Source organism: Ciconia boyciana, chromosome 7 (genome assembly GCF_034638445.1).
Source record: "Ciconia boyciana chromosome 7, ASM3463844v1, whole genome shotgun sequence".
Classification (NCBI taxonomy): Eukaryota; Metazoa; Chordata; class Aves; order Ciconiiformes; family Ciconiidae; genus Ciconia; species Ciconia boyciana.
Genome location: NC_132940.1, coordinates 28,697,661 through 28,723,487, shown reverse-complemented (window position 1 = coordinate 28,723,487; position 25,827 = coordinate 28,697,661). Strand labels below are relative to the sequence as shown.

The 25,827-nt window shown below is 41.2% G+C and overlaps 1 protein-coding gene across 1 annotated transcript in view; it reads right to left on the bottom strand.

Annotated features, from left to right (window-relative positions):
* Positions 1-25,827, bottom strand: part of NOTCH2 (notch receptor 2) — an 88,377-nt gene that overhangs the window by 43,115 nt on the left and 19,435 nt on the right. Inside the window, exons 3-7 of the mRNA XM_072868829.1 lie at positions 24,720-24,979; positions 23,714-24,049; positions 17,042-17,164; positions 1,739-1,972; positions 726-881 (exon numbers count right to left, since the gene is read on the bottom strand). Of these exons, the coding sequence (XP_072724930.1) occupies positions 726-881; positions 1,739-1,972; positions 17,042-17,164; positions 23,714-24,049; positions 24,720-24,979 (1,109 nt within the window). The remainder of the gene's footprint in view (positions 1-725; positions 882-1,738; positions 1,973-17,041; positions 17,165-23,713; positions 24,050-24,719; positions 24,980-25,827) is intronic.

The following is a 25,827-nucleotide window of genomic DNA, read 5'->3' as shown; positions in this document are numbered from 1 at the left end:
ACCAGTCCTTCGTGTGTTTTCAAAAAGGAACAGCACTCTTGTCCAAGGCAGACTGAGGAACAAACTTCAAAGAAGAGCTTCTTTCCAATACTTCCATGAGTGCTGGTTAGGTATTACCTTCACATATCACACTCCAGAAACGTAAACTAGCACTCACAAGATTATAAGCAAGTCTGTGAGGTCCAGCTAATCCCCGAAACAACACAACAGCATAGTATCAGAGAACTACAGCTTTAAAAGCCCACGTGGTCACTAGTCTTGGAAGGGACTCAAAAGATCCAGCCATATTCTGGCTGTCAAACACCCTTGATATATTTCTACCAAGGTAGGAGCTGCAACAGCTCCCACACAAACTGCGGTACTTTTATTGTACACTGCAGTTCTAAGGGTCAGCTTAATTATCGCATCTGTTTGCGTGCACTCCTCGCACAATGCTAAAGCCCTCTTGCACAATGAAGAATGGTTAAGCATCTCGCTGCTATCATATTCCAGAGGCTAACAGTTCAAATATGGACAGATATTCTGACTCAGCCTTTTGCCCCAAGTCTCACCCAAGATTTAAAACTCATCTAAAGACGCTGAAATGGAAGGAGGAGAGCAGGAAAGGAGTTGCACTTACATTGAGAAGCTATGACAAAATATGTATTCTTGCCCCTCTGTTAGTTCATAAAGCAAACAACCCAACTCCCTGTTCGTGTACTTGCAGACAGCAAATAGAAACTCACCCATTGCACATTCGTCCACATCCTCAGTGCAGTCTGCTCCCTTATGGCCTTGAGGACAGGTGCAGATATAGTGTCCATTCACAGGATTGGTGTCACACAGAGCACCCTTCTGGCATGGATTGCTAACGCATGCATCATCCAAGTGACACAGAAGACCTAGGGAAGCATCCGAGAGTTTATTCAAAAAAGTGAGATATAGCAATCAGACTGTATGTCACACAATCAAATCCTCTGTCCTGATATTTCAAATAGAGACTCCCACAGCCAGAAGCTCGAGCAATATCTTATAGGCTTCAACCTATAGACTACCACAGGGATTTCACCACACACTTTAAAAACATTATATTTAAATATAGATTCTGTGACTTCAGAGGCGTCTGCAGCACTTCTGGAGCAGTACAATGGCTTGGAGCAGTACAATGGCTTACCGTTACCAAAATCTCCTCCTTGGAGCAGTTAACTAACTGTTCTCTCTAACCAGCATGATGATATTTTTGACAGCTGAAAACATAGGTGCACATGAAGCTCACTTTCTTAATTCAGATATGCTGATCACTTGTATTTCCGGGTAGTAGTTAGAAGACCTTCATATTTTTACCTACCATACAACAGCAAATTTTCCACTATACCAGCAAGGGCATGCTCACTCACGCAAAAATATCTAAATTTGCCTTCTAGACTTTTAAGTACAATTATCGTAAGTGCCACAGAGCAAGTCACCCTCATGCGTAACTTCTCAGGCAAATACAGGTCCTGCTAAGCGCTAGAAAAAGATCTGCTTTCCTTGCAATCTGAACGGTAATAAGTTTATCTTCCAGCCTAATAACAATATTTCTTTGTCCCAAGCTGCAGAGGTTTAAAAGGTCTTTGCTCACAGACAGCACAGGTTTCCTTTTGTTCTTCCTGCTTGGTCACAAAGTGCGTAAAATAAACACACCACTTCAAGCAAATGCACAAACTTCAGGAAGTATCTTCTATTAAGAGCCAGACCTATGCAAGTTTTCTGCCCTTACCTGCCTTTCCTTCTGGACAAATGCATGAAAAAGAAGCCACTCGATCAATGCAAGTAGATCCATTAGCACAGGAGGCAGTGAAGCAATCATCAATGTTCTTACTGCAGTCATCCCCACTCCAACCATTGACACAGACACAGGCATAGCCTCCATTGTGGTTGGTGCAGGTACCTCCATTCTGACAAGCGTTGGGCTGGAGCTGACATTCATCAACGTCTTCAGTGCAAAACTGGCCTGATGCACAGAAAGAAACAAGTTTAATAAAAGTTCAGACACTCAGACACAAGAAGATTCTTGCACAGACACCACAACCAAGGGAAACACTGTAGTCCAACTTGATTGCCACTTATTTCTAGGACATTCAAGCCTGAAAACCTCCAGCAACACTGTCGTCAAAGTACGCAAAGATAACTAGCACCCCTAAATGACCTCAAAGTAGGAGCTGAACTGCAAATAACTTTCAAAAGGCACAGTGTGAGAGCCAGCAGGCAGCCTGCAGTATATGAAGATACATCTGCAAGGATGTGAGAAGCAGAAAGAATGAAGGTCTGCCTGCAGACCAGCCAGAGGGACTAAGGAGAGAGAAGATGGCCTCACAAGAAAATCTTGGGCAAAGCAGCGCCAACAGGCCAGCAGCAAAGTAACTCTTGTCAGAACTTAATTCTTTCCTACATAATTATGCAATGAATATTAGTTGATGAGGAAGAATAGAATTCTTGAGACTCTTCTACCTAAAATACTCATTTTCCTTCCCCAGGTATTTCCACAGACAACCACAAACAGTTGGGGTTTTTTTGGTTATTGGTTCTTTTTTGTTTGGTTTGTTGGGTTTTTTTTAAGAGACAAAATAAATACTCTAATAAAACACTTTAATGACTGAAGATATTGGAGGGAAGGAAACAAATGTACAGTTTTATGGAGTTTTAAGGAAAAGGACCACTGGACCACTAAGTATGAAATCAGTTTCAAGTCACATCTGTAGGAGGCTCTGCAATTCACATTTACTAAAGTATTTATTTATCCACATCCATCTTGCTTTGACATGAAGATCTGAGAACCTACCACTTGCATCAATATTTTGTTTCAACACTTATTCATCTTCCCGATTAAAGTTGCATGGTTTACTTTTAAGCTGAAATTGTTTAGCTTAAGTTTCAAGTAATTCATTCTTATTTTGAGTGTCTTGAACAGATAAAACCTAATGGCTAAGCACCAGCTAATTTCTTCCCAGGCTGGCATATGGGTGCACATGTGCAACCACGGAGTACTGGTCACAGTCTACAATCTTCTTTTTGATAAACTATTTCTCCTCCTTCTGTTACGTTAAGATCTCTCTAGCCCTTAAAGCTTGCCTTTTTTTTTTATTTTAAACTTCCTTATAACTTGCTTTTACCACCCTTCCTAAAATGTTGATACAATGTAAATAACACCAACAGACCGCCCTTTATCAGAGAATAAGATTAGATTTGTTTGATGTGACCTTCCCCCCCCCCCCACAGCTGACACCACCTCCCTCACTAGCTTGCAGCAGCTTTCCATTATTTTGGGTCAAGACTCTTAAGTAGCTGCATTGCTACTAGCAAGATCCTCCCATTTGTCATCTCCAGCTACTGTATCAGCTGCACGCTTACATTTGCTTGGAATTCCCCCTGTATTCCAAGAATAAGAAATTCAAGAGCAGGCCACAGATCTTCCCTGCCAATGTGCCTAGGCTCCAGTTTATTCAGGTTTGCCAATTTAAAAATACTTATTAGATGTTGCTTAACAGTCACTTGTTTATTAATGGCCCAGAAATTATGATGCAGGTGCACACACCCCCTCCTCCAATACACAGAACTGAAACACTTATTGTTGGCAGGAACGTAAAAACGTTCAGTCCTAACCATCTCCATCTACTATACCAAACCACGATTCCTTTTGTTTTCAAAGTACTTAAATAAATCTTAGCCTTTGGTCCTGTGAGCTCTGGATTTTTTCCCTTAGTGGCAAAGAAATAAAATCATTAAAAAAAAAAAAAGTTGCACAACTGACTTTGTTCTGTGCATGTGCTCCTTCCTCCAGCAGGACTACTTCAAAACAAGGATTTTATCACTTGAAAAAACGTAATAAAATTTTAACAGCAATAATAATTACAACAGTTCAGAATTAATTCTCACTTTCCAGTTTACTTAATACAACAGTTGCGGGGAATCTAACACTTCATATCTTTATCTGCAAAACATAGCTCTCTACATTATGAAAAAACAAAACCATGTATTTATCATAATGGAAGTCATTTGTTCATTAGCTTTCAATATTAGCTTATCAGTAACCAAACTGAAAAGAGTCAGTTATCTCAGACTGGTTCCTAGTAGTCGTACGTATCTCGCAACTCAACACAACTGACTTCCTTTTAAAAAAAAATAATCAAGACGTTATTTGCTTATTATAAAAGTGATTTTCCTTCTTTTCTTGGAGGGGGCCCAACCCAGATCAAAGAATGTACACTGACGAACACTCATCTGTAGTGTAATCGTTTTGCAGAAGCATTCTTGCAGCATTTACATCCTCCTTTTGCCTGTGGCCAATTTAAACTTGGTATCACTAAAGTGTGAACAGCTTTCAGCGCTGAAGTTGCCACACCACTCCGCATTGTTACGTCTCTCTCAAAATCACTTGCCTTGTGAGTGGCTGAATGGAACTCCTGAAATATAATGTTTTGTGGGGTGCTTTTGGTGGACTGGGGGGGTGTGTGTGTGTTTGTGGGGTTTTTCTGTTGGGGGGGGTGGCGGTGGTTTGGTTTTGGGTTTTTTTTTTAAGCAAAGATGGACAAACTACTCCCTCATATAAACTCTCTGGGTTTGTTTTTAACTTCCCATATCAAGTGTCACTAGTAATATCAACACTTAGGATTTTTTTCAATTTTTTTTTCCTAGCACTTATTCTCCGCTTCTAGAAAGGACAGTACCAAGTGACATCACTGGTATCTTTGCAATAACCCTGCCCTAGGCTATTCCATATTTCCACAGCCCTAAACTAAAACAAACTTTTAAAAGGTATATCAATGTCTCCACAAGAGGAGGAAAAAGCAGAGCTTAAACTTCTTTGAGCAATTCAGCTGTATTTCAAAACATACTATGTTTGAGCTCCTTAAATTTGATCTTCACTTAGCTTCTCAGATTTCTAATGCTCCTTTTGCAGCTACCAGATCACAATCATATTTGTGTTTAATTATGAATATGAATCAAACAGAGCTCCATCTTAATGCAGTTTGTTTTGAAAACAAAGAAAATTCAACTCAATATATGAGGGGTGTAAATGAGCAATTAACTATTGCATTTTACTACTGAGTATTTTAATGAAAAAACCTGTTCTTTATTGAAGTTATAATTGAAATCCAGACTCAACTTCTGGGCAAAAATATATGAATCAAAAGCAGCATAAGACAAGCAGAGCATATCAAACTAGCCACATTAATAAGTACTCAGTCTCATCACCACCAGGCAATGTAAGTGTAATAGTTTTTGAAAGATCCTGGAACTATGTTTTAAAATACTACAAATCCCAGACTAAAGTCCAAGGCGCTCGCATTTCTTAACTGGAGCTGGTGAATTGGCAAGAATGTAAACCAATTTCAAGTTCACTGAAAATGCCTGAGCCCTGATTGCTGAAGTGGGGCTTGAGTGGCTTGGAAATGCATTCTGCAGCCCAAAGTCTTCAAAAGAGAGAAATAAAGGGTCTTTTTTAGGTGGGGTGGTTCGGTGGGGTTTGGGTTTTTTAGATACCCTATGGTTGCTTATATGGTGTTTTTTGAATCTTTAGGTGTTAACAACATTGGATTAATGGTCAATACTGTATTACTTCAACACAGGTTTTTGGAAGGGATTTTTTGTTTGGGGTTTTTTTTTTTGTTGCTGCTGTTTGGTTGGTTGGGGTTTTTTGTTGTTTGTTTTGTTGGGGTTCCCCCCCCCCCCCCCAGAAACCAGCACACACATTTGCAAATGGCTTTCAAGACTGCCCTCCCTCTAAGCAGCATCATCACTTAATTCTTAGTGGGACTGCAGGATGGCCACAACCTCTGATTTGCCCTCAGCAGGGACTTCAGCTCCTTGTGCAAATGAGAGAAATAGATGAATATTTTGGGCAGGTGCTGCAAAGAAAAGATTTGATGCTTCTGTTGTTAGCAACCTAGGTCTTCAATGTAGTGTCTGTCCTGGAAGCTTCCTGAATGACTTTTTCACAGCAGAGACGACTGTCTCTTTCAGCGTCAGACATAAAACAGGATTTAATTCTAAAACTTCTCAATTAATATTCTGCACAAGACTTCTCTCTGACAGGTCAGTTAGGTAGATTTAAACCAAATGAGACAAAAGATCTCTGAAACAGTTTACTTAAGGAATGCTGCTTTGACTTAACTGTAACTGAACCAAGTATATTTATTTGTAGCCATGTACTTGGTAAGCTTGTTTTCTGCTTGTTAAGAGTTTTAGGAAGAATCAAGTCTTTCATTCACAGAACTGAAATTCAACTTCCAAGTGCAAACTCCATTATGAATTGTACAGTGTAATACACATCTTCTTAACTCTAGTGCTTCTGAATGCCACAACCACTTCAGCTAAATGTTAATTCATTTAAGCTGCAAGTTTCTGTAGGTATTTATTTTCTTGTGCCCTTGCTAGTTTCAATTACATTTCTAAAAGAAACATAGTAAATATAGGGTGAACTAGTGAAGGCAAGTGCAAATACACTAACTGGACAATATTTTAATGGCAATGTAGAAACACACATATAAAAGCCAACAACAAAGGAAACACAAATTACTCCAAGAGGCTAATAAAAGTCTAACTGACCTTGGTATTTCAAGAGCCTGGCAAACCAGCAAAATGCCGACTCAGGTTCTAAGTGACCTTGTACAAAGTAAACAGCTAGTCCATGTGGTATTTCAAAATTGAAAACTAGAAGTAGAAAAAGGGAACAGCCTTCAACTCTTAGCACTTTTTGCCCACTATGAAACTAAGTTACTTCCTGCATATTTCCCCTCAGTAAAGCCATACGGAGTAAGACAGACATATTTGCTGCTTTGATTGCTCCCATTTTCAGACCAGCAGGAACTGGACAGGAACTCCAGGAGCTTCTCTTCAGGCAGACACAGGATGCAGGGGTTCAAGGCCCCTCAAGTAGTTGTACCAGATTTCACTGATGAGAAACAGCCAGCCCCTTCTCCTACAGGTCTTTATGTTAAAGAAAAAATAAAGCCTAATTTATAAAGGTAAGGCAGATAGCACAGGAGTACAATCCTACACTGAAAAAGTAGAGCATTAGCTTAAGCAAATAAGAAACCAGAACAGTCACCCTGGGAAGCAGCAACAGATGCCTCTAAAAGCTGATCCTACCGAACCAGAGAGGCTTTGCATAAACTCCAATTCCAACTGCACTGATCCTGCAGCTGAAGGCAGGACCTTCAGTCAGTTCAATCAGAGGTCTCAGTCTTTGGCAGAGCAGACTTTCCATAAAGAAGAAAGTTTTCTTGGCCTCTTAACAGCTCTCCAGCAGGAAAGACTGCTGATGCACAGCTGGAGTACCAGAGGCTAAAGCTCCCCAGAGGAGATCTCACATGCAGTTTAAGCACTAAAAACATTTAGTAGGACAAAGGATGCAAATACCTTCCTGTGCCTCGAAAAAAATAAGTTCCTTGATAACCAAGCTGGGAGGGGATAGCAATGTCCATTTCTCTCAAAATCACAATTATGACAGCACTGGACTCAGACTGAACTGGAAGTCAGAATATCTTAAAAGTTTAGTGATACTGGAAGGGAAAGATAATTCAGCGAGAATCAGAAACTGGTCCTCAAGGTCCTAAGAGACTTAATGGAAGAGGACCACCAGGTTTCAAGAAGCTCTTATGCCCCCATCCTCTCAGTACCTCACCAGAAGTTTGTCACTTATCTCAGACTAGCACTCCAGTACGCAGGGAAGAGCTCACTAGCTCTCTTGAAAGGGCCATCTGGGAAGCTCTAAAGCAGATCTAGACAGAAACTCTCTGAAAGAGTAATTTAATTCACAAAGTATTCCAAAGATTATTGTACAGTTTTTGAATACAATCAGTGTAGCTAAAGAAAGCATGGCTCATTAGAACTGTTTACATTTTTGCTCCGAGTTTCCAAGGACTACTAAGTGAGAAGGTGAACAGCATTTTATCAAGACTCAAGAACGGGCTAAGAGATAAGAAACAGCATTTGTATAAATGACCGGATCTAATTGTGGCAGAAGGGTAGCACTGCCACACCGCAAGGGACCATGCAGTTTCTTCCCCCCTCTAACCACCCGTGTGTATATTCAGGATGCTGGCTGGCAGACCACATCTGGCTGGGGAAGGACATTTCTCTGTCCGGTTCTTTCTTATAACACAAGGAAAACGTCTGCATTGACAGCGTAACCTAACGCACGTTGGTCAGTCAGGTCAAAGCTCAGTTTCCTCAAGTTGCCCAGTAAGTCTCCTCAGCAAATGGAAAAGTAAAGGAAAAATTGCATGGAACCATCGGGCCTTCTAGTAAAATGGTGTTTATGAAAAATACTTTAACTCCCGTAGTTTTGAATTGTGTATTTGTAAAAACATTCAATTAATCTTTAGCCCACAGAATTATCCATACTCCTCGAAAAAACTAAGTTACAATTAACAAATACGTACAGGCACTGGAGCATTTAATTAATGGCCTGGAAGGAGATGAACAGTAGGCATATCTTTAACAAAATACTATTTATATTATTGAAGAGGAAGCCAGGGAATTTCAGACAGATTCAACCAAGCGAGGCTGCTGGGCAGTGCAACAGCAGACAAGGCTTGATGCACAAGCACCAAATAAAATACAAAGGCAAACAGACTTGATGCAGAAGGTTTCTGTTAGACACTCCTTGAGGAAAGACTTCAGCTTCCCTGCAAGAGTTCAGTGGGGACCTCTGCTCAATCACAGCTTTAATCAACAAAATAAACACCGCTAACAAGACATTTGACTACAAGGAAGAATAACTAATGCAAACAGTTGTTGTTGTGTAATAGCAATGGCAAAGCCTCAGGCTGGAATACGTTTTGCAGTATTGAAGCCACCACCTCTGAATAAAGACACTGAAAAGGAGTAGAGTTCAGAGTCCAACAGACTGATGGAGAGAAGAATTTTGTAAGAGACTTACAAAGCAATTGTTACCCACAAAGGGAGAAAGACACAACAGTTATTGCAGGGAAGATACAGAGTGTGGCAAAGTATACAAAAGAAAATATGTGATCATTTATATAATTTGCTTTATTGACAAAAGGTATCTCAAAGCAAAGAACTTCAAACTTCTCTGAAAGGGGCGACACCTTTATACGGACAAGAACGTCCAGAGCACTGAACAAGTACTACTGACAGGGATCTCAAGTGTGATGTCCAGATCACATCCAAATTCCAGGCTCTCCAAAGCCATCTCCACAGCTCCCTGCAGCTGATCCGATTAATACGACTGCTGCTTTCAGCTCCAAGGATGGCTCCAGGCACACACAGAATTCAAAGGACTACGCTGTTTACATCTGCAAAAAATGCCCCCAGTTGCATGTGTGTTTAGTAAAGGTCTTCCCCGCTTTTCCCTTGCAGGAGTTTTCTAAAGAAGTGAGAGGCATCACAGCCCTCAAAAAAGTACTCCTTCCCCAGGATCTCACAGCATCTTTCTCCCATTTGAAATACAGAACTACAGAGCAGCAAAGCAGTAGCAGCCATTCCCAAACCTCAGGTGTTGGGTTTTTTGTTTTGTTTTTAATAGATCTACTGTATCTTGGGCAATGTCAAATTTCATCCAAGATATCATAAAATTTAAGAGCTTAATATAGAATTTGAATAATTGAAGACGAATCTACAATTGTAGTGGCAGAGTAAACATCTGTGTTTATTTTACGCTAATACGGTGGAGAAAAGAGTTTAATTTCATAACCACACTGGGAAGCATGTAGTGGAACTAATGGGCTTTTACAAGGGATTTTACAACCCCCAAATACAAAACTCTGGTCTTTAAGAGACTTATGCACGCCCTGATCCATTAAATACTGCCCTAAATCACTCCCCACAGACTACTGGGTAGAGAAGGCAGTCCTGACAGAGCTCTTCAGAGGCAGTAATACAAATGAACAGAACAAAATTCATTAAAAATTATTAGTGATGTGCTAATGACAGACTGGTTTAATATGGCAGTAGGTGAAATGATTGGGGACAGCAGCAGGATAGAGAAGTAACCAAAAGGAAATAGACATCACCAAGCTACTCTCCATTTTGTCCTTCTCTTTACCTCCTCTGGAAAATCCAGTGAATCAGGGAAATACCTAAGAAGTGAAAAGATCTGCAAGACAAAAATAACAGTTGGAGCCAAACCTTACAATAAAAGCTTCATATTCTCAAGCTATCTCAGCAACACATCTTTAGTAATTATCCAAAGACAAATCACCTCATTCTAAGTACAAAGGAAGGGACAGAAACTGCCAGAAATAAGTCAGCTGCAGAGAAAACAACTGTTACCTATTAGCCTGGTCTCACCACACACATCCACCAACCCAGCCTCACCAGAGAAGTCTAGCCTAATTTGTTTTAGTGCCAAACAGATGCAAGGTGTACTGAAAACTTAAAGACAGCTCCACAGGAGATTATTTGGCACATTCGATCGCAAAGAGTATTTCCCAGCCTGGAAAGTCACCAAAGGCACAAGGGAAGAGGCAGCAGCATGGTCTAAATTAGATGCTGTCATTCTGTCACCGGATCAGTTCAGCTGTTAACACCCCAGGTATTTTATTACAGCTACCTCCTAACCAAGGCTTGCTGTTGGGAAATGGAAAGCAGCACACAACAAACGGGAGGTTGTGGTAGGTGTTCCAGAATCCATACGGGACACAGTACTAACTAATGGTGTAACTTTCAGTGCCTGCTAAATCAATCTGCTCTGCACAATCAAGTATCACAAGAGAAACAAACAGCATCCAGGATAAAGTTTATGTCCGATGCTTCAAATCATTTGTACACTCAAACTTGTCTGGAGCCTGCCACGTGCTCCCTGCTCCCTTTGTATCTGCCAGTTCAAACATGAAGGAAGAAAAAGAATCATAATCCCTCTTGGCCTCTTTCAGAGAGCTGTCTCTTGGAGATACTACTGTAGTGACAGCAAATCACCAGCCAACTTGCCAAGTCTGGCATAGACAGATCTCAGCCAGTACCAAAGAGGCTACTATGCTTTTTAATAAAGTCTGGAAAAGCACCAGAAAGTCTACCATTGCTACATCACTGGGAAAGATGACTGCACTTCTCACGGGAGTCTGAGCCAGTCTCCCTGAGCCAGCTAATACAAAGGTAGAGACTGCTCTCTGCATGTTCCGTATGCGCATGCCAACCAGAATCTGAATGTAGTGCAACCCTGACAGCGCTCTCTGGAAGGGAATAATCAATACTCTATAGAGAGCAGCAAGGATGTATATTCCATCATTTAGGAGACCGGCATGTTCAACATTTATGATCCATGTCGTCTAGCGTCAGAGTTAGTTCCTCTACATTTCAAGCCTCTAAGTATTCCAGCAAGGCAGTACTTTTTGAACACTAAGTTAGCATGACTTGTTACTGTATACTTTGTGATACAGAAGCTGAGGAAAGTGGTATTTGGCAAAGAAAGTTTTGAAAAAACAAAATACCAGAGCGTACGATCTTACATAAAAATGTTAAACATTAGCCTTTTGATATTTATCCTCCCTTCTTAGCAAAGAAAGTCACATCTGCCCAGAGTTTAAGGCTGGGATTTTCAAAGAAAACCAAGGTAGGGAGCAAATATTACTCTAATTAAATAGGAATCGAACCCTTAACTCCCCCCATTGAAGATTCCTGCCTAAAGCTCTGCAGAAAAAGTAACCCTTAACTAAAACCGTCAACTAGTGTTTAAGAGCATATGACCAAGCTAACAGCTCTTTTAATTAAAAAGCACAGCCCTGCTGCCTGAAGAGCTTTTCTGCTCAAGACAAACATTTGTTTCTTAAGCTACCTCCCAATGCTGGAGTTATTTGGTGGAGTCAGCTGTTAGCACACTGTGCTTCCCTTGAGACAAAGGTCTCCTAGATTTTAAGATACACAGTTCACTGGAGCCCCCTTTTCAGGGGAAAACAAAGCCTAAATAAATACAACTGCCATGGGAGTCTCGCCTTCCCATCCACAGGGGTAGAAATAATGAAAGGAGGCAAGCAGGCCAAGCTTGCAACTGAAGCACTATAATGTAGGTCTTCCAAAACCCACTTGAGCATGGACATAGCGTGTCCCCCAAGCCCAGAGACTCATCCCACAACTCCTGATGCAGCACTTCAGGAGCAAACCATGCAAAGGACTTAAACTCAATGGAGGATACAAATCTTAACCTGTGCTGTGCACCATTCCTCAAAGGTGATTTGGGCCAAACTCAGATTCATGATGATCCCCTGAAACACTGCAAACTTTCCACAGTGAAGCAGGAGTCCTCCTCAGCCAAGAAAAACAAAACCATTTACAGCATTTTATCTTGTTATTCACTTTAGTACCCAAATTCTCAAGTCATCTTTCTTGACACAAAGCCGGGTTGGTTAGATCAACAGAGTAAACAGGTGCATTTTAAACAAAGTCTTGTTTCTTTACATGAATTGTGATCTGGAACGACTGAGCTGCCTTTAAATCCTCAGATAGTTTCACCGTGTCCTGTGGAAGGACACCCTAACCTTCCACAGGACTTTACAGCCCTGGACTGCCATCACTTCCTCTGCATCTGCTCACCCACGAGACTGCTCTGTGAATTTTAATTCCTGATCCCAGGCAAGGGGGAAAAAAAAAAAAAAGGCAGCTGGACAGGATTTTTTCCTAGATTAGTGAGTTAAAGTGGCATACTCCAACAAATACCAGAGCCAGCTCAGGGGAAGGGTGGCTGGGAGCAGGCAGAGAAGGCAAAGACACCTTTGTCCTCAGCTGCAGTGAGCCCATCAGGCTGGTTTAACTGCTGCAGAACAGCAGCATAAAGCAGAGCCTTTGCAGGACACAGACATTAGCCAGGATTTTTGGCTAATCTTGACTCAAATCACACTTTAAAACACACCAAATTCTCTGGCCTGCCATGCACAGAGGAATAGGCTTCAGTCTTTTACAAAAGCATCCTTATCTATTTGCAAGAAAAGGTGAGCTTCATTACACATCTGCAACGTTGTGCCTTGAAAGGACCCAACAAACACTGGTTCTGACAAGGGATTTAGCCTGGGACAAGATAAAGTCATCCTTAAACAAACAAACAAAAAATCAGTTAACATTCAGTAACAGGAAAGATCTGGGGCAGTTTCACCAAAACACATCCAAGATTGTCTTGCCAGTTACAAATTTATGAGGTTGACAATCATTATAACCATATGAAATAGGAGTACTTTGAAGGTGACAAAAACATTAGTGACAGCAGGAATTTCTCGTCATTGTTTCTGAAAGGCTAGATTTTATCTTTCCAGAAAAAGCAGCAAAATGTGAAAGAGAAGGCACACACTTCAACAAAAAAGGAGCAGTGAGCTCTGTTTGAGGAGTAGGAAATTAGACCAAAAGCAAACAGTGTCTCAAAAGCTAGAGTCTAGTAGCAAGCACAAAAATTTTTTTTAAAAAAAATGCATAGTTATATAGTCCAGCCTACCACCTGTCAGGGAACTAGAAGAGGCAGATGATTACCAAAAAGAATTGGGACAGATTCTGTTTCAGTAAAGGATGCTTCAATATTACTTTACACAAAACTATTCTTCATGAGATGCAGTACAGCTTCTTGATTTTTCTAGCAAGGAATGGGGCTGGTTTCTCTATGCCATGAAGCACAAACTATATTAACAAACATTGTAGATCATCATCCACAACACGAAGATTAAATAAAGACTAAAACTGCAAACAGACCAATTTAAACTTCTCCAAGATAACCTGACAAGTAAGTATTTGAAAGAAGAGACTGCAGAAGAACTGTTATGAAGACAAGACATCTACACTGCTAAGTATTTTTAGAAAATTTAACATTCTTTCGTTTTTGGCTGACATTTACTTACAAACAGGTGTGTTTGGACTTTTTTTTTTTTTTTAGCTGTTGATTTCCTGAAGTGTTCACTCTCACAGTTCCACACTGTTGGGCTATAAGTGTTTATCAGGACAGACTCCAAAAGAGTTGTTTGCTCAGCTCTGCCTTCTTCACTTACCTTAGAGATGATTTACAATGTTATAAACCACGTTTGTGCAAAGGATGGACCTGCACTTACACAACATTTCCTTATTGCCGAGTAACTCATTTTTTATTGTAGTTTACTCCTGTCAGCATCAGCTGCAGTATAATCTTGAAAAAAAACCATCTCTCTCTCCAAACTATTCTAGCAGTCCTCCATCTACCTTCCCTATTTTGTGCCCTGCCTCAGCATCACACTTCATGTCTCCAAGCTGGACACGTACTGTTATCCTGCACCTTCTCGGTCTCTAATTGAAGATGCAGGAAAGGGACTGAAGTCCATTCAGAGAAACAAGCTTCTTTTAAGAAAATGCTACTGAGATGATGGAGCAAGGTCACTGCTGGGCTGAGCTGCAGGACCACATTAGAACAAGAGGCATTCAGGTGACTTGCAAGACATTTGTCCACTTGCACCACATGGCTGCATTCACTGTGGACCTGGACAGGATTTCGGGGCATCATGGGACATCACTTGCACACACAGTTATTGGGCAAAAGGAGTATTACAGATACAATAAATAAATTCTTAAAGGCCAGCTGGCCACGAGCTTTTCACTGCACAGGCTTTCAAGCAAAGCAACATAGAGAAGACCCCAAACACAGCCCTCCATGGCCATCATGAGCCTTCAGCCTCCAGAGACACTCAGATCAGCAGTTACACTGCAGAGGAATGGCTATCACTAAGGCATCCTGTGGATGCACAGAGCTTCTGCCCTACATGTGTCAAACATATGCCAATACGGACATGCATAGCTACTTCTGAAGTTACTCATGTTTTAGTTTGAACACCGAAACTGGCGCTGTTCATTTCAGACAAGACAGTTCAGTTCCCCAAAGGCTCTAGCGTTCATTGTTCAAACAGCCAAGCTGCTGTTTCCTAAACAGTGAGACCAGTTTTAGTTCCAAACTGACCTGATTCTTGAAGTCTAGAAAGTCAATGGCTTTGAGAAGCCATCATCTAAACCCACTGCTGCGCTGATAACCTTAACTTCACCATAAACAAAGGCAATTCTCAGAAAGCCCATTCCATTAAATTGTTCTAGAAAGCCATGGGAACATAAGGCTTGGGGACTTCCTCTCTCTTTCCAGAGTTTCACTGAAGGGAAGCATCCTTCATGCACATAAGGTTTTCTGGAGAGACTGTCCACAGAGAAGAAAGAAGGCACAAGCCTAGGCCACAACACGGGTCTAACGATTTTTCCCAATGCTAGTCAGTCAGAGCCCATAGGAGGGAGAGGTTCAGAGAGGGAACACCACAACTGCCTTGCAAAGAATTTCAGTGGTTAATCAGAGAGACAATCTACCACAAAACCAAACAGAATCACAATCTATTACCAAGGTCTCTCCCAGGTGAGTTGCACAAGTCATCCCTAGTTGACAGCAGCTATCCACCCAAATCCTGTAAACCAAGCTAAGTTTACAATACCTCTACAAACCAAAATAATCCCTTGTAGATTATATACTCATGCTGTACACACTCATGATCCATTGTATCCTCTATGCTTCAGGAATAACCCTGAGATTTATTTACTACTGAGAGACACTAAAAGCCATAACAAGGTTTATAATTTCCGTGGTGTGGAGCAAGATTTTAGGGGTCACTGAAGGGTTTTTGGCTCCACAGCCAAGCCCTCTTCATATTTTCCTTTGCAGGTTTCACTTTCTGCAGGCTTTAAGGACATATAGACAGAGAAGCAGTATAGAAGCAAGGGTACTTGCTCATTAAAGGGAGGACTCATTTTCTCCTATTTACACCTAGTTTCAAAGAGCTATGCAAGCAGTGGTGCATTTCACTCTTATGTGGTTTTAACTTCATTTAAGAATAAGAATATGTAATTTTTTAAAAGTTAATAAAGGTTCTTAACTGGCAGCCTCCTTTGCAGTTAATGACAACAGGTTTACAATGAAAATTATGCTCTCTGAGGAAAAAAGCTACAACAACATGAAACCTCTGGTCTCTAGTAGTCAAACTCCTCAGTGCATTTGTCCAAACTACCAATCACTACTGATGTTCTGGTTTCAAATACAACATTTTCTAGATACAGAGAAAAACATGCTAAAGGTTCCTCAGGACTGAGAAACTAGTTCAAGCTTAGTTCTAAAACAAGTATCCCAATCTACCTTATGAAAGGAAAAATGCAAATTGATTCCATACCTCAGTTTTCCAGTTCTAGGGCTGTTTTTTTACCTATGATTTTGAAAGAAGGGCAAAACTATACTCAGCTGAAAAAGCGTGCCAGCTAAGAATGACTAGTATGACTCAAAAAAAACCCCAAAACCAGAGATATTTGTTTATTTTTGAGGTATGGAGACATTTCGTGACTAAAGATGACACTGGATTTCCTGTAAGCTGCTTGCTTACATCATGCATAACACTTTCTTGAAATTCACACTTTTTCTGCCTACAGACTCAGAGTAAAGCAGACTCATTTATGAAGCAAAAGTAGCTTTGCTAGTCAGAGAACTCCAGATAAAAATCAGCCACAGCACAAAAATAATAGCAGCAAAAACATAAGCTTCCCTTACACACGCTTCTTCACTTCCCTCCCTTTCTCCCACCTATACCTTCTTTCAGATTTGCCCTGTTCTTCAGCAGCATTACTATTATCTACATGGGGATTGCTACCCCAGGTTAAAAATACCCCCAAGAAGTATCAGCAGAGCACCATTAATGCACACACCTGTAATAGCAAAGCCATGCCTTGTACTTTTGTAAAACACATATCCTCTTACAAAGTAATCCATACAAGCAGAAGTGCAACTCTTGACAGTTGCACTGCATTGCAGCTCAAGAATCACGGTACCTGTCTGTCAGACCCATGCACACATAAGCCTGTATTACTGCCTGGTGCAATAGAAAATTGGCCTCCACTGCAGTGGCTTTGATGCAAACAATTTTCTTTTAAGGGTTCCACTGACATCTGCCCCCCAGACTGCGGAACAAGTCACAAATGTAAGCTGCATTCAGCTGTATACAACCCCAGTTGTACATTGGGTGAAGGCCAGAAGTCCTGCGTTTCATTCCCGTAAAATGTGCCCAGCCCATGCAGGAATGTTTTCCATAGTACGTACCTGTCCATTGCGGTGGGCAGCGGCAATTGTACGTGTTCACACCATCCACGCATATACCCCCATTTTGGCAGTTGTGATTTGGGCAGTCGTCAACGTTGTGCCCACAGACACTTCCCTCGAAACCTGGACAAAGCAGAAACACAGAACACTGAAATGGGCTTCCAGCCTCTTTTGAAGAGAATTCACCCTTGACGCAGCTTCCCCGCTTTTTTTTCTTAAACACCTCCCCTGTTAACCTAATCCTGATGAACCTCAATGTAGCACGCTGACCAGAGACTTCGTTGAATGCCTTTGCTGATAGCGTGCAGGTCAGATTACACAGTTAGAACACTACTACCATAGGTAGATGGCCAAATATGTTTTCACCACCAAAAAGACAAGGGTATTTTTTCTTTAAGTGACTAATGAGCACTGTTGTTCAAAGCAAACAAAGTGAAGACCAAGAGATTTAGTTTATTATGAGGTAAACCTGTCACTGCCCACCAAGCAGCAGCTAGAGCACCACCCAGGACAAGTTCTTCCTATGGCAAAAAAGGACCTGGCCTTCACTTCATGAATACCTCAGCATAGTTCATATGCCTTGGCTACATCAAAGAAAGATCTTCTACGCTTTGAAAACGAGCTTCCAAATTCCTGATTGGGCCCTCTTCAGTGTTAGACAAGTCAGTCCATCAACAAATCAGCCACCAGCCAAGCAATGCTTATACACTAAGCTCTGACTGAAAAGCAGAAGAAACCAGACACCCCTTCCCAATGAAAATCAAGGCTCCTAATGAACATAGCCACACTGGCAAAATGTCCTTGCTAGATCTCCCTCTCCTTTCAAATAAGGAGAACGGGGTCATTAGGGAAGGGAGTTGTCAATAATCCATCTTCCTCTTGATTTCCCCTGCTGGTTTACTTCATGCTTCATTAAATAAACCTGCAACTTCTGCTGGATGAGAGCACTATTTATCAAAGCACAAGTGGATGCATGATAATGTGGATGAAGTAAATGATTCCAGAACACACACATTAATTTAAAACATCAGCTCTGCCTCTTCACTGCTTTGGAATGTAATATTAACATGACACAGTCCTCTCACCCAGAGTTATGTTTTAACCCCTCTACTTTTGATGCCCTGTTCCAGACACTTCCATAACGTCTGTGTCAAGTCACATAGACCCTGTAAGCAACATCTGGTCCAACGCAGATCATGCTGTGCGGCAGATGAGACAGACTGTAAAGCTCTGAAGCAGCTTCTCCAGACTACCAATACTCTCAAGAGACTCGAGATGACTCGTATGCATTCCCACCTCAAACTTCTCCAATACTACAGGTAAGAGTCAGAAGCGAAGAGGAATGCTGTTGCTAAGCTGCATCAAGCATCCACTAGCAAGGAAGAACAGATTCAACATTTTTAAAAAAAAAAAAAAGGACCTGCATTATTACCCTCTCCCTTCAAAGCCCTTCCCACCTTCACCCAAGATCCTGCAAATTTTCATGGCAGTAGGGAAGGTTAAAATAAAGAGGAAATAGACCATGGTTAGTCTGAATCCTAATCATCACAGCAGTGCCTTCCTGGCAAAAGGTGCCAAGGAACAACTACCAAGGAATGCAATTAGTATCAGATCACTATATTTAAAACTGTATAAAGCTACCATGCATGACCAAAGGCTCAGCTGTAAAACACAGGGGCATCCTATCAGCTTGCTTTTCAGCTTGAGGATAACCATCCCACTGACCACAGATTGCACTCATGCCAGCAATGTGATCAGCATCAAAATGCACCCAGAACCACAAACTCGAAAGGTTTAAGTTCCTGTCCTTTCAGCTCAAACAATATGAAGACCTACCCTACTTTTTAACAAACAAATTCCTGACAGCAGGCATTTGTTTAAAAATATCTCACTGTACTGTACACAAATTTAAAGCGGCCCAATGACTGAGTAATAATAGAGCATGGAAGTCACCCCAATACTAAAACCTCACTAAGCCATTGTACATTTTCACATTTTAACCAGCTACATTACCATCTAAGAGCTGGTCCTCAAGCATCTCATGTAAATGCAGACAACAATTAATCCCACACTAAAAGCTGGAGGATACCACTAGTGACAGCAGAACAGAAACAAAAAAAGAGCTTACAAAAAAAAATTGTGATATAGTAAAAGGTTCAAGAGAAATGACACACAGCCAAGTGTGCTCGGTCAAAAGACATCTCCAAGGGAAATGGAATCAGGAAGGGTTGAAATGGTGAAGATGACACTATTTTGAGTGCACAGCTGAAAAAAACACAAGTTTCTTTTTTGGTAACTTCCCAACTCCCAAATTCCCTTTAAATTTGTCTTACTCTGAAGAACAACTTTGGCTTAGTTTCAGAACATCTAAAAGCTGTAAAAGGCATGATTTTTGTGTCCTCTTCAAGTCAAACTTACACAATATTACGATCTGCTTAATTTGCAAATAAAACTGTCCTAGTGAAGTTTAGCTTTCATTCGTAGAACCAGTCCTTTAGAGTCATGATTGTTTGGGCCAACACACCTACATTTGAGCACGGCAAGCATGAAGTTGCTCTGAGACACGTAAGCTTTTCCTCAGCTGGGTCCCAGGATCTGATTTTGCAGTTACATAACCTGACTCTTTTCCAGAAAGCCAAAGAGTTCACTGTTTTGATGTATTTGGACACCTGACACTGTTTCCTGTTCCCCCCTGTGCTGGGACTCACATGTTGTCCTTTGCTCTCTCCCTCCAAGAGAACAGTTTGCAATACACATCCTGACTTTTGCTCCGTATCTCCAAGCACGGCAAACTAAGGAATGAGAACCTCAAGGGGAAAAGTGTTCCCACTGCTATCAGCACATCGTTCCTCCTCTAGTACACAGAGGGATACAAGTAGATAACTTTACTCCTATGTCATCTGAAATCTCCAGCCCATTCCAGAGCCCTTTATCCAATTCCCTCCAAATCTTAATCTTTAGCCTTATTTCGACCTATAAATGACACCTCAGACTTTCTGCAGGACCAATTATGTATAGAGGCAGGAACTTGTACCTGAATTAAAATGTCAACTCATTGCCAGATTTAGGGCCTGCTGACAAGAAATTAGGGATCTCGACACAGAGTGCTAAAACTGACCTGCATCATTTTAACACAAAAGTAAGTTTCTGCATACCAGGTGCCCAACAGCAGTTGCCTGCATGCAACCCTGACAGTTCAGCTTCTTGAAATAAATGTGAGATGGGCTACTCCACCTAAGAGAGCCAGCTCACCCGGAGGCAAGAGGCATGCATGCTGTCTGGTACCCCAGATGGGTACCCAGCACGCAGAACCTCACACCCCACAGGAAGCAGCTCATCTCTAAAGCCCAGCAAGCAGGGTCTTCCCCACCACGGCAAATTCAGTACGTCTGCTAGACCCCGTTCATGATGCTTACTGCGCAGGGCAGCGTGACGGTCCGCTACAAACCGGCATGAGGTTACTTCCTCTTCCCAGGAAGTGTTCCAGCTCTCATAAACAGCCTGCTCCAGCCTGACAGATCGTTTCCTGAACAAGCCCTTGGAATTCCCTAGGGTCCTTATCTTAGTTAATGGGTAATTATTTTGATGGATAACAATGAATAATCACTTTCCCAGCTAAGAACTTCCTCTATTGACTTGTTTAACATTCCATTAAAGGTTAGTTGCCAAATGAACTCCTTTTTTGTCAAATATTTATAACTACGAGCTCATTCTTATATTTAAAGGAGTTGCTAATGCTTCAGGTTAAGTCTCTTTCACAGAAGTATTTTTTTTACTATGACTATCTGTTATGATTGACCTAACGTGCTCACTTGTCTACAATCTTTTTATCTAAATCAAAGCCCAGAGGAAAAATGATTACGCTAGAGGGAGAGCAAATAAGTTACCTTTCATACAGATGTAATACTGACAGTATATATAACTCTTCACTTACACTTGCCACCAAATGCTGACCTCTTCTAACACACAACTTCATGAATTACCTAATGCAAGATTTGTTTGTGTAAATGCACAAGTGAAATGGGAACTTGAGAATTTAAAATAGCAGCTTGACTACGCTGTAGATAAACAGTACTTGCACTACTGTAGATGAAGCTGCTGTGACGTGTAACTCCAGGTTGTAGGCTTTTTCCATATTTTCAAGCTCTCGTTTCTCTTGTATCTATATTCACAAAAAATGAAATTCACTCAAAAGCAAAGAAGAAAACATCTACAGGAAACAAGAACTTATTTCGGGGCCAGTCCAGGAGTAACCTAATTATGCTTAAATTGCTGCTTGGGCACAATCAGTTTCTTCAAAGCAAAACTTCTTCAAAGTTTCACAGGTCACAAGATGCAAAATCATATCAAAAACCATTCCAGCAGTTCAAGATGTAACTGTCTCCACGACCATAATGCTAAGCTATGGTAACATCTTAAGGCAGTCCAGAAGGAAGGGCTAGAGCAATTCCATTTATAGTCACAGTATCATCAGCATTGCTCCAATTCAGAGAAGGAGTCTAAAGAGGAATTTCTAGTCCATACTCTTGGCACTCTCTTCCAGATGAGCAGGCCTTGTTCACATCTTCCCTGGCTGTGACAGACCACAAATTCTCTTCTCTCTCTGTTGACCTTTCCTTCCCAGACAAAACCTTTTCCAACACTTCAGAAATTTCATGCTGCATGCTTGACTGTAAGGGAGAAGAAATGGCTGGGTGCCTTGCCTTTATTAAAGAGTTTAATGTAAGCATTTTGGCCTCTCCAACCTCTCTCTTTTTTTGCTGTTTTTCAAATGACTAGTTTTAAAAATCAAGCTAGCAAAACAACATGGCCAACTTAAACAAATACAGGAAATACAGAAGTGAAGGCTCTCAAAGCCACATTAACTCACCCCCACTATACACATTGTGTAACAAGTCCAAAAAAGCAGCTAATAATCCAAAATGTGTGAGAGCAGTGTGGGTGTGTAACTGTTACTATAGTAATCTCATTTTCATTTCCTGACCATAGTTTAGCCAGCCCACACGCTTGTCTAAGGGAAAATGTGCTCCTACCCAGTCTTGTGCCCCTGTAAGAGTCACGAAAGCAAACTGTCTTATCAGCTTTACAGGATCAAGTCCTTCAAACTTCATCTTCCTCTCCTCCTCCCCCCACCACACTGCCTCTGCATGAGATCTTAAACTCCTTAAACTGGCTAAACAGATCTGACTAAGAAAATTCTGAATTTCAGATCAAGCTTGTTAATCCAGAGCTACTTAGTTTACAATTTCATTTTAAAAAGATGCATAGCAGAAAAGCAATAAATTCCCCAAGAGCAGCTGTTAGTTAAGATACAGCATTTTCAAAGACCCTGTACGTACAAGCACTGTTTCTTCAAGCATAGTTAGAAACGGTTGCTTTCACACAAAATAAAGATGATACATCCTTCTATTTTAAGATCAACTTTCCTAAATCCTTCAGAGTCACATGCTTGCTCAGACAACCCAGAAAGTTGTTGTGCAGGCACTAGCTAAGGTTGGCAATGTACATTTAAGGTCATTTGAACCAACACTTTAAGACAAAGGTCTCCAAAAAGAAAGTATTCTTCACGAGTTAAGTTCTAAATGCTCTTTCCACACATACCTATGACTCCAGATGATCCTCATGAGAACGCAGTCACTCTACATTCATCCTAAACAGTCCATGGCAGCTACATCTTTCACATAAATAACAACAGAGAAATGCTTAAGGGAAGAGAGTTTACTTTTCCAGATTACCACACACCAAGTGTTCATGTGCCAAAATGCAATACACTTAAGTAGGAAGTCTAGTCAAAAGCATTTCTAAACAATCCGTTTCCCATGGACTGAATTACTCAGTAAAAAGCATCAGCCTTAAAATACCCCTGATATGCAAAGATGACTTGTACTGCCCTGTGGTCAGTATGACAAGTGGATGGGGAGGAGCAGGACAGGATGAGACCACCAGGGTCCCAACCAGGTGACATATGGTCATTTGTAGAGACTGGTGACTTGGTGATTGGAGCCCAGCTTGACACACAAAACTAATACAGCCCATGATCCTGAGTAAGCATGTCACACCTGCTGTGGATGAACTCGGGGCAGCCAACAGCATCAGAAGACAAGCAAGCATAATTTATTTGGAGTATTACAGGACAAAAAGGGTGTGGTGAGTTGGAAATGGTATCTCATAAGATTTGGAGGAACTGGAGGAGAAAAAGGAAGGGAATAGAAACTAATATGTTTTAAGAGTAAAGATTGAGAAAGAAAAGGACAAATGTTGATCTTCATTCAAGCACTGAAGTTAACCATGGCCTTCACCAACACAAAATCATGTACTTGTAGGGGTTTATGTTCATGGAATTTGGCATTCCAAATGGACATCAGGAGATACCACCCTAATCTCCTGGAACCTACCTTGTAGTTCTTACCTATTTGATTCTCCACTTCTGACTGGGTTCCAAAGAAATCTGTCATTTCTAGCCTTCTTAACTTTTCTTCCCTTCCACATTATGAAATCCTGACACTCGGGAATTAACATCCTAGCAGAGCTTCCTGCCTTGCTGAGATTTCTCCCTTCAATCTTACATTACACTAGTATCACACAAACTCCAAGAGAAGTTTTCAGAAGAACATAGACAGGAATGCAGTGACCAGACTACAAAACCAAGCACTTCGAAGAAGCATCATTTACCTGGCAGACAGTTGCACTCAAAGGTGAAGTCACTTGTTTGATGACAAGTTCCTCCATTCATACAGGGTGATGGGGAACACGGCACGTATACACTTTCACAGCGATGCCCTGTATAGCCTGGCTTGCACTGGCATCGGTATGACCCAGGCAAATTGACACAGGTCCCACCATGTTGACAAAGGCCTGGTGTGGCACATTCATTCACATCGATCTCACACTTCTGGCCCGTGTAGCCAGAGAGACAGATGCAGGAGAACTTATTTCCAGACACAGTACATGTACTTCCATTGGCACAAGGTTGAGATGTACAGGCATCAATCCACTGGCAATCCTTTCCTGTAGGATCAAGACAGAGCACTCCCATTACTACGAAGTTATTTCCGTGGAAAATAGTATTGCCTTCATGCTACCTCAAAATGATTGGTGTACTAAATCTTAAAATTATTACAGGAAAAATTATGTCTGCATTTTACAGTATTATATTTGAAACAAAAATCAATTTGCTGGTTACAGTACAAAGTCATTTTATTTACAGGGTAGCAGCAAGATATAGAATGTTGTGATTTATAAAAATAACCCATGACCTGAAATCGTACTACACACTGACAGTCACTCTTCTTCTATGTCCCCTTCAAGAATGAAAGGGGTGAGTTTCCATGCTTCCCCGCAGGCACCCAATTATAGTTTTCCCATAGAAAGATTCTGCTGGCCAAATTTACTTCATTTTTTTTTAGAACATAGAGTCTGAACTCAAAGTGCAACAGCCACTCCAGAGTAGCTTCTGCAGTCATTTTTCCCATGTAGACAACCCCACAAGATCTAAATGTCTTTCTGCTTACGTGTAAAGGGTAGGGAGTTTGATTCCCTACCCCCCCCCTTTACTTTTTTTGGTCATGAAGTCATTTAGACTTCTTCTCATTTCCTGTGCTGGAGCTAGTAAATTTGACATTCCATGATGAAGTAATTCACAAAGGAAGGAGTCTGGAGGTACAAATGCAGAACCCACCTGTGTAACCTGGAGGACAGACACACTCGTACGTCTCCTGGCTGCGGGGATGACAAGTTCCTCCATTCAGGCAAGGCTGGGACACGTAGCAGAGGTGCGATTCAGAGTATTGACAATCCTCTCCTGTGAACCCTGGAGCACATTTGCAGGTAGCCTTTCCTATCAGAGACGTAGTTTCACAAGTTCCCCCGTTCTTACAGGTATTGCTTTCGCAGGGGTTTCTGTACTGACAGTAGTCTCCAAGAAAGCCTTCTCGACACCTGCAACAGAGAAGAAATCACTTGCGGCACATTCATCTGAAGCCTTGCTGTCCTGGGAAGATACCAGAAATGAAGTCCCATGGCCACTGAAAGTCTTGGAATTTGCCATAATTAATGGTGACGCTAACAGACCTAAATGCTAACATCATAGATGTAACAGGGCCTTCCTCTGGGATTGTCCCAAATGAGACCACTGAAAACTTAAGTTCAAATTGTGAAATCGCTCATTACAAAATACATAAATAAATACCACATAGAATCAGAGTTACAGCAAATGCAGGAACTTCTTCCTGCACTTCCCTTCAAAACTTCAGTAAAAGCCTAAGTGTTAGAGAGCTGCTGAGTAACAACTAATTCCTTGCACCTACTCCCATTCTAATAAGCATCCCTTTTTAGATGAAAATCAAGCAGTTTCAGTAATAGGTATTAACACCAGGTATTATCCATCTTCCAAAATATTTATAAACCTTGTACAAATACAGTGTCTGAGGGCCTGAAGATCTGTAGCAGATCTTTCTCCCCAACACTCCCGTGAGACAGGAATATACTGTTATCCGCATGTTGATAAGGGCATCTGGGACTGTAACATGCTGAAGCCTGCACTCAGCTAGCAGGGCAAGCCCTGAAGTCAGGTCTCCCACGCCCCTGGCTAGCACCCTAACGACAAGGTCATTGCTCCTCTGTCTCCCACAGAAAAATGAGTACACACACACTATCTATAACTAGGGTAATATTTTATACAAAGATCTGCAATTGCAGAATAATTGCAGTTATTTCTCTCTAACCTAAACTTATGTCAATATAGTCTGACTACACTTGTCAGTTGTAATCCGTCTTTCGACTGGCCT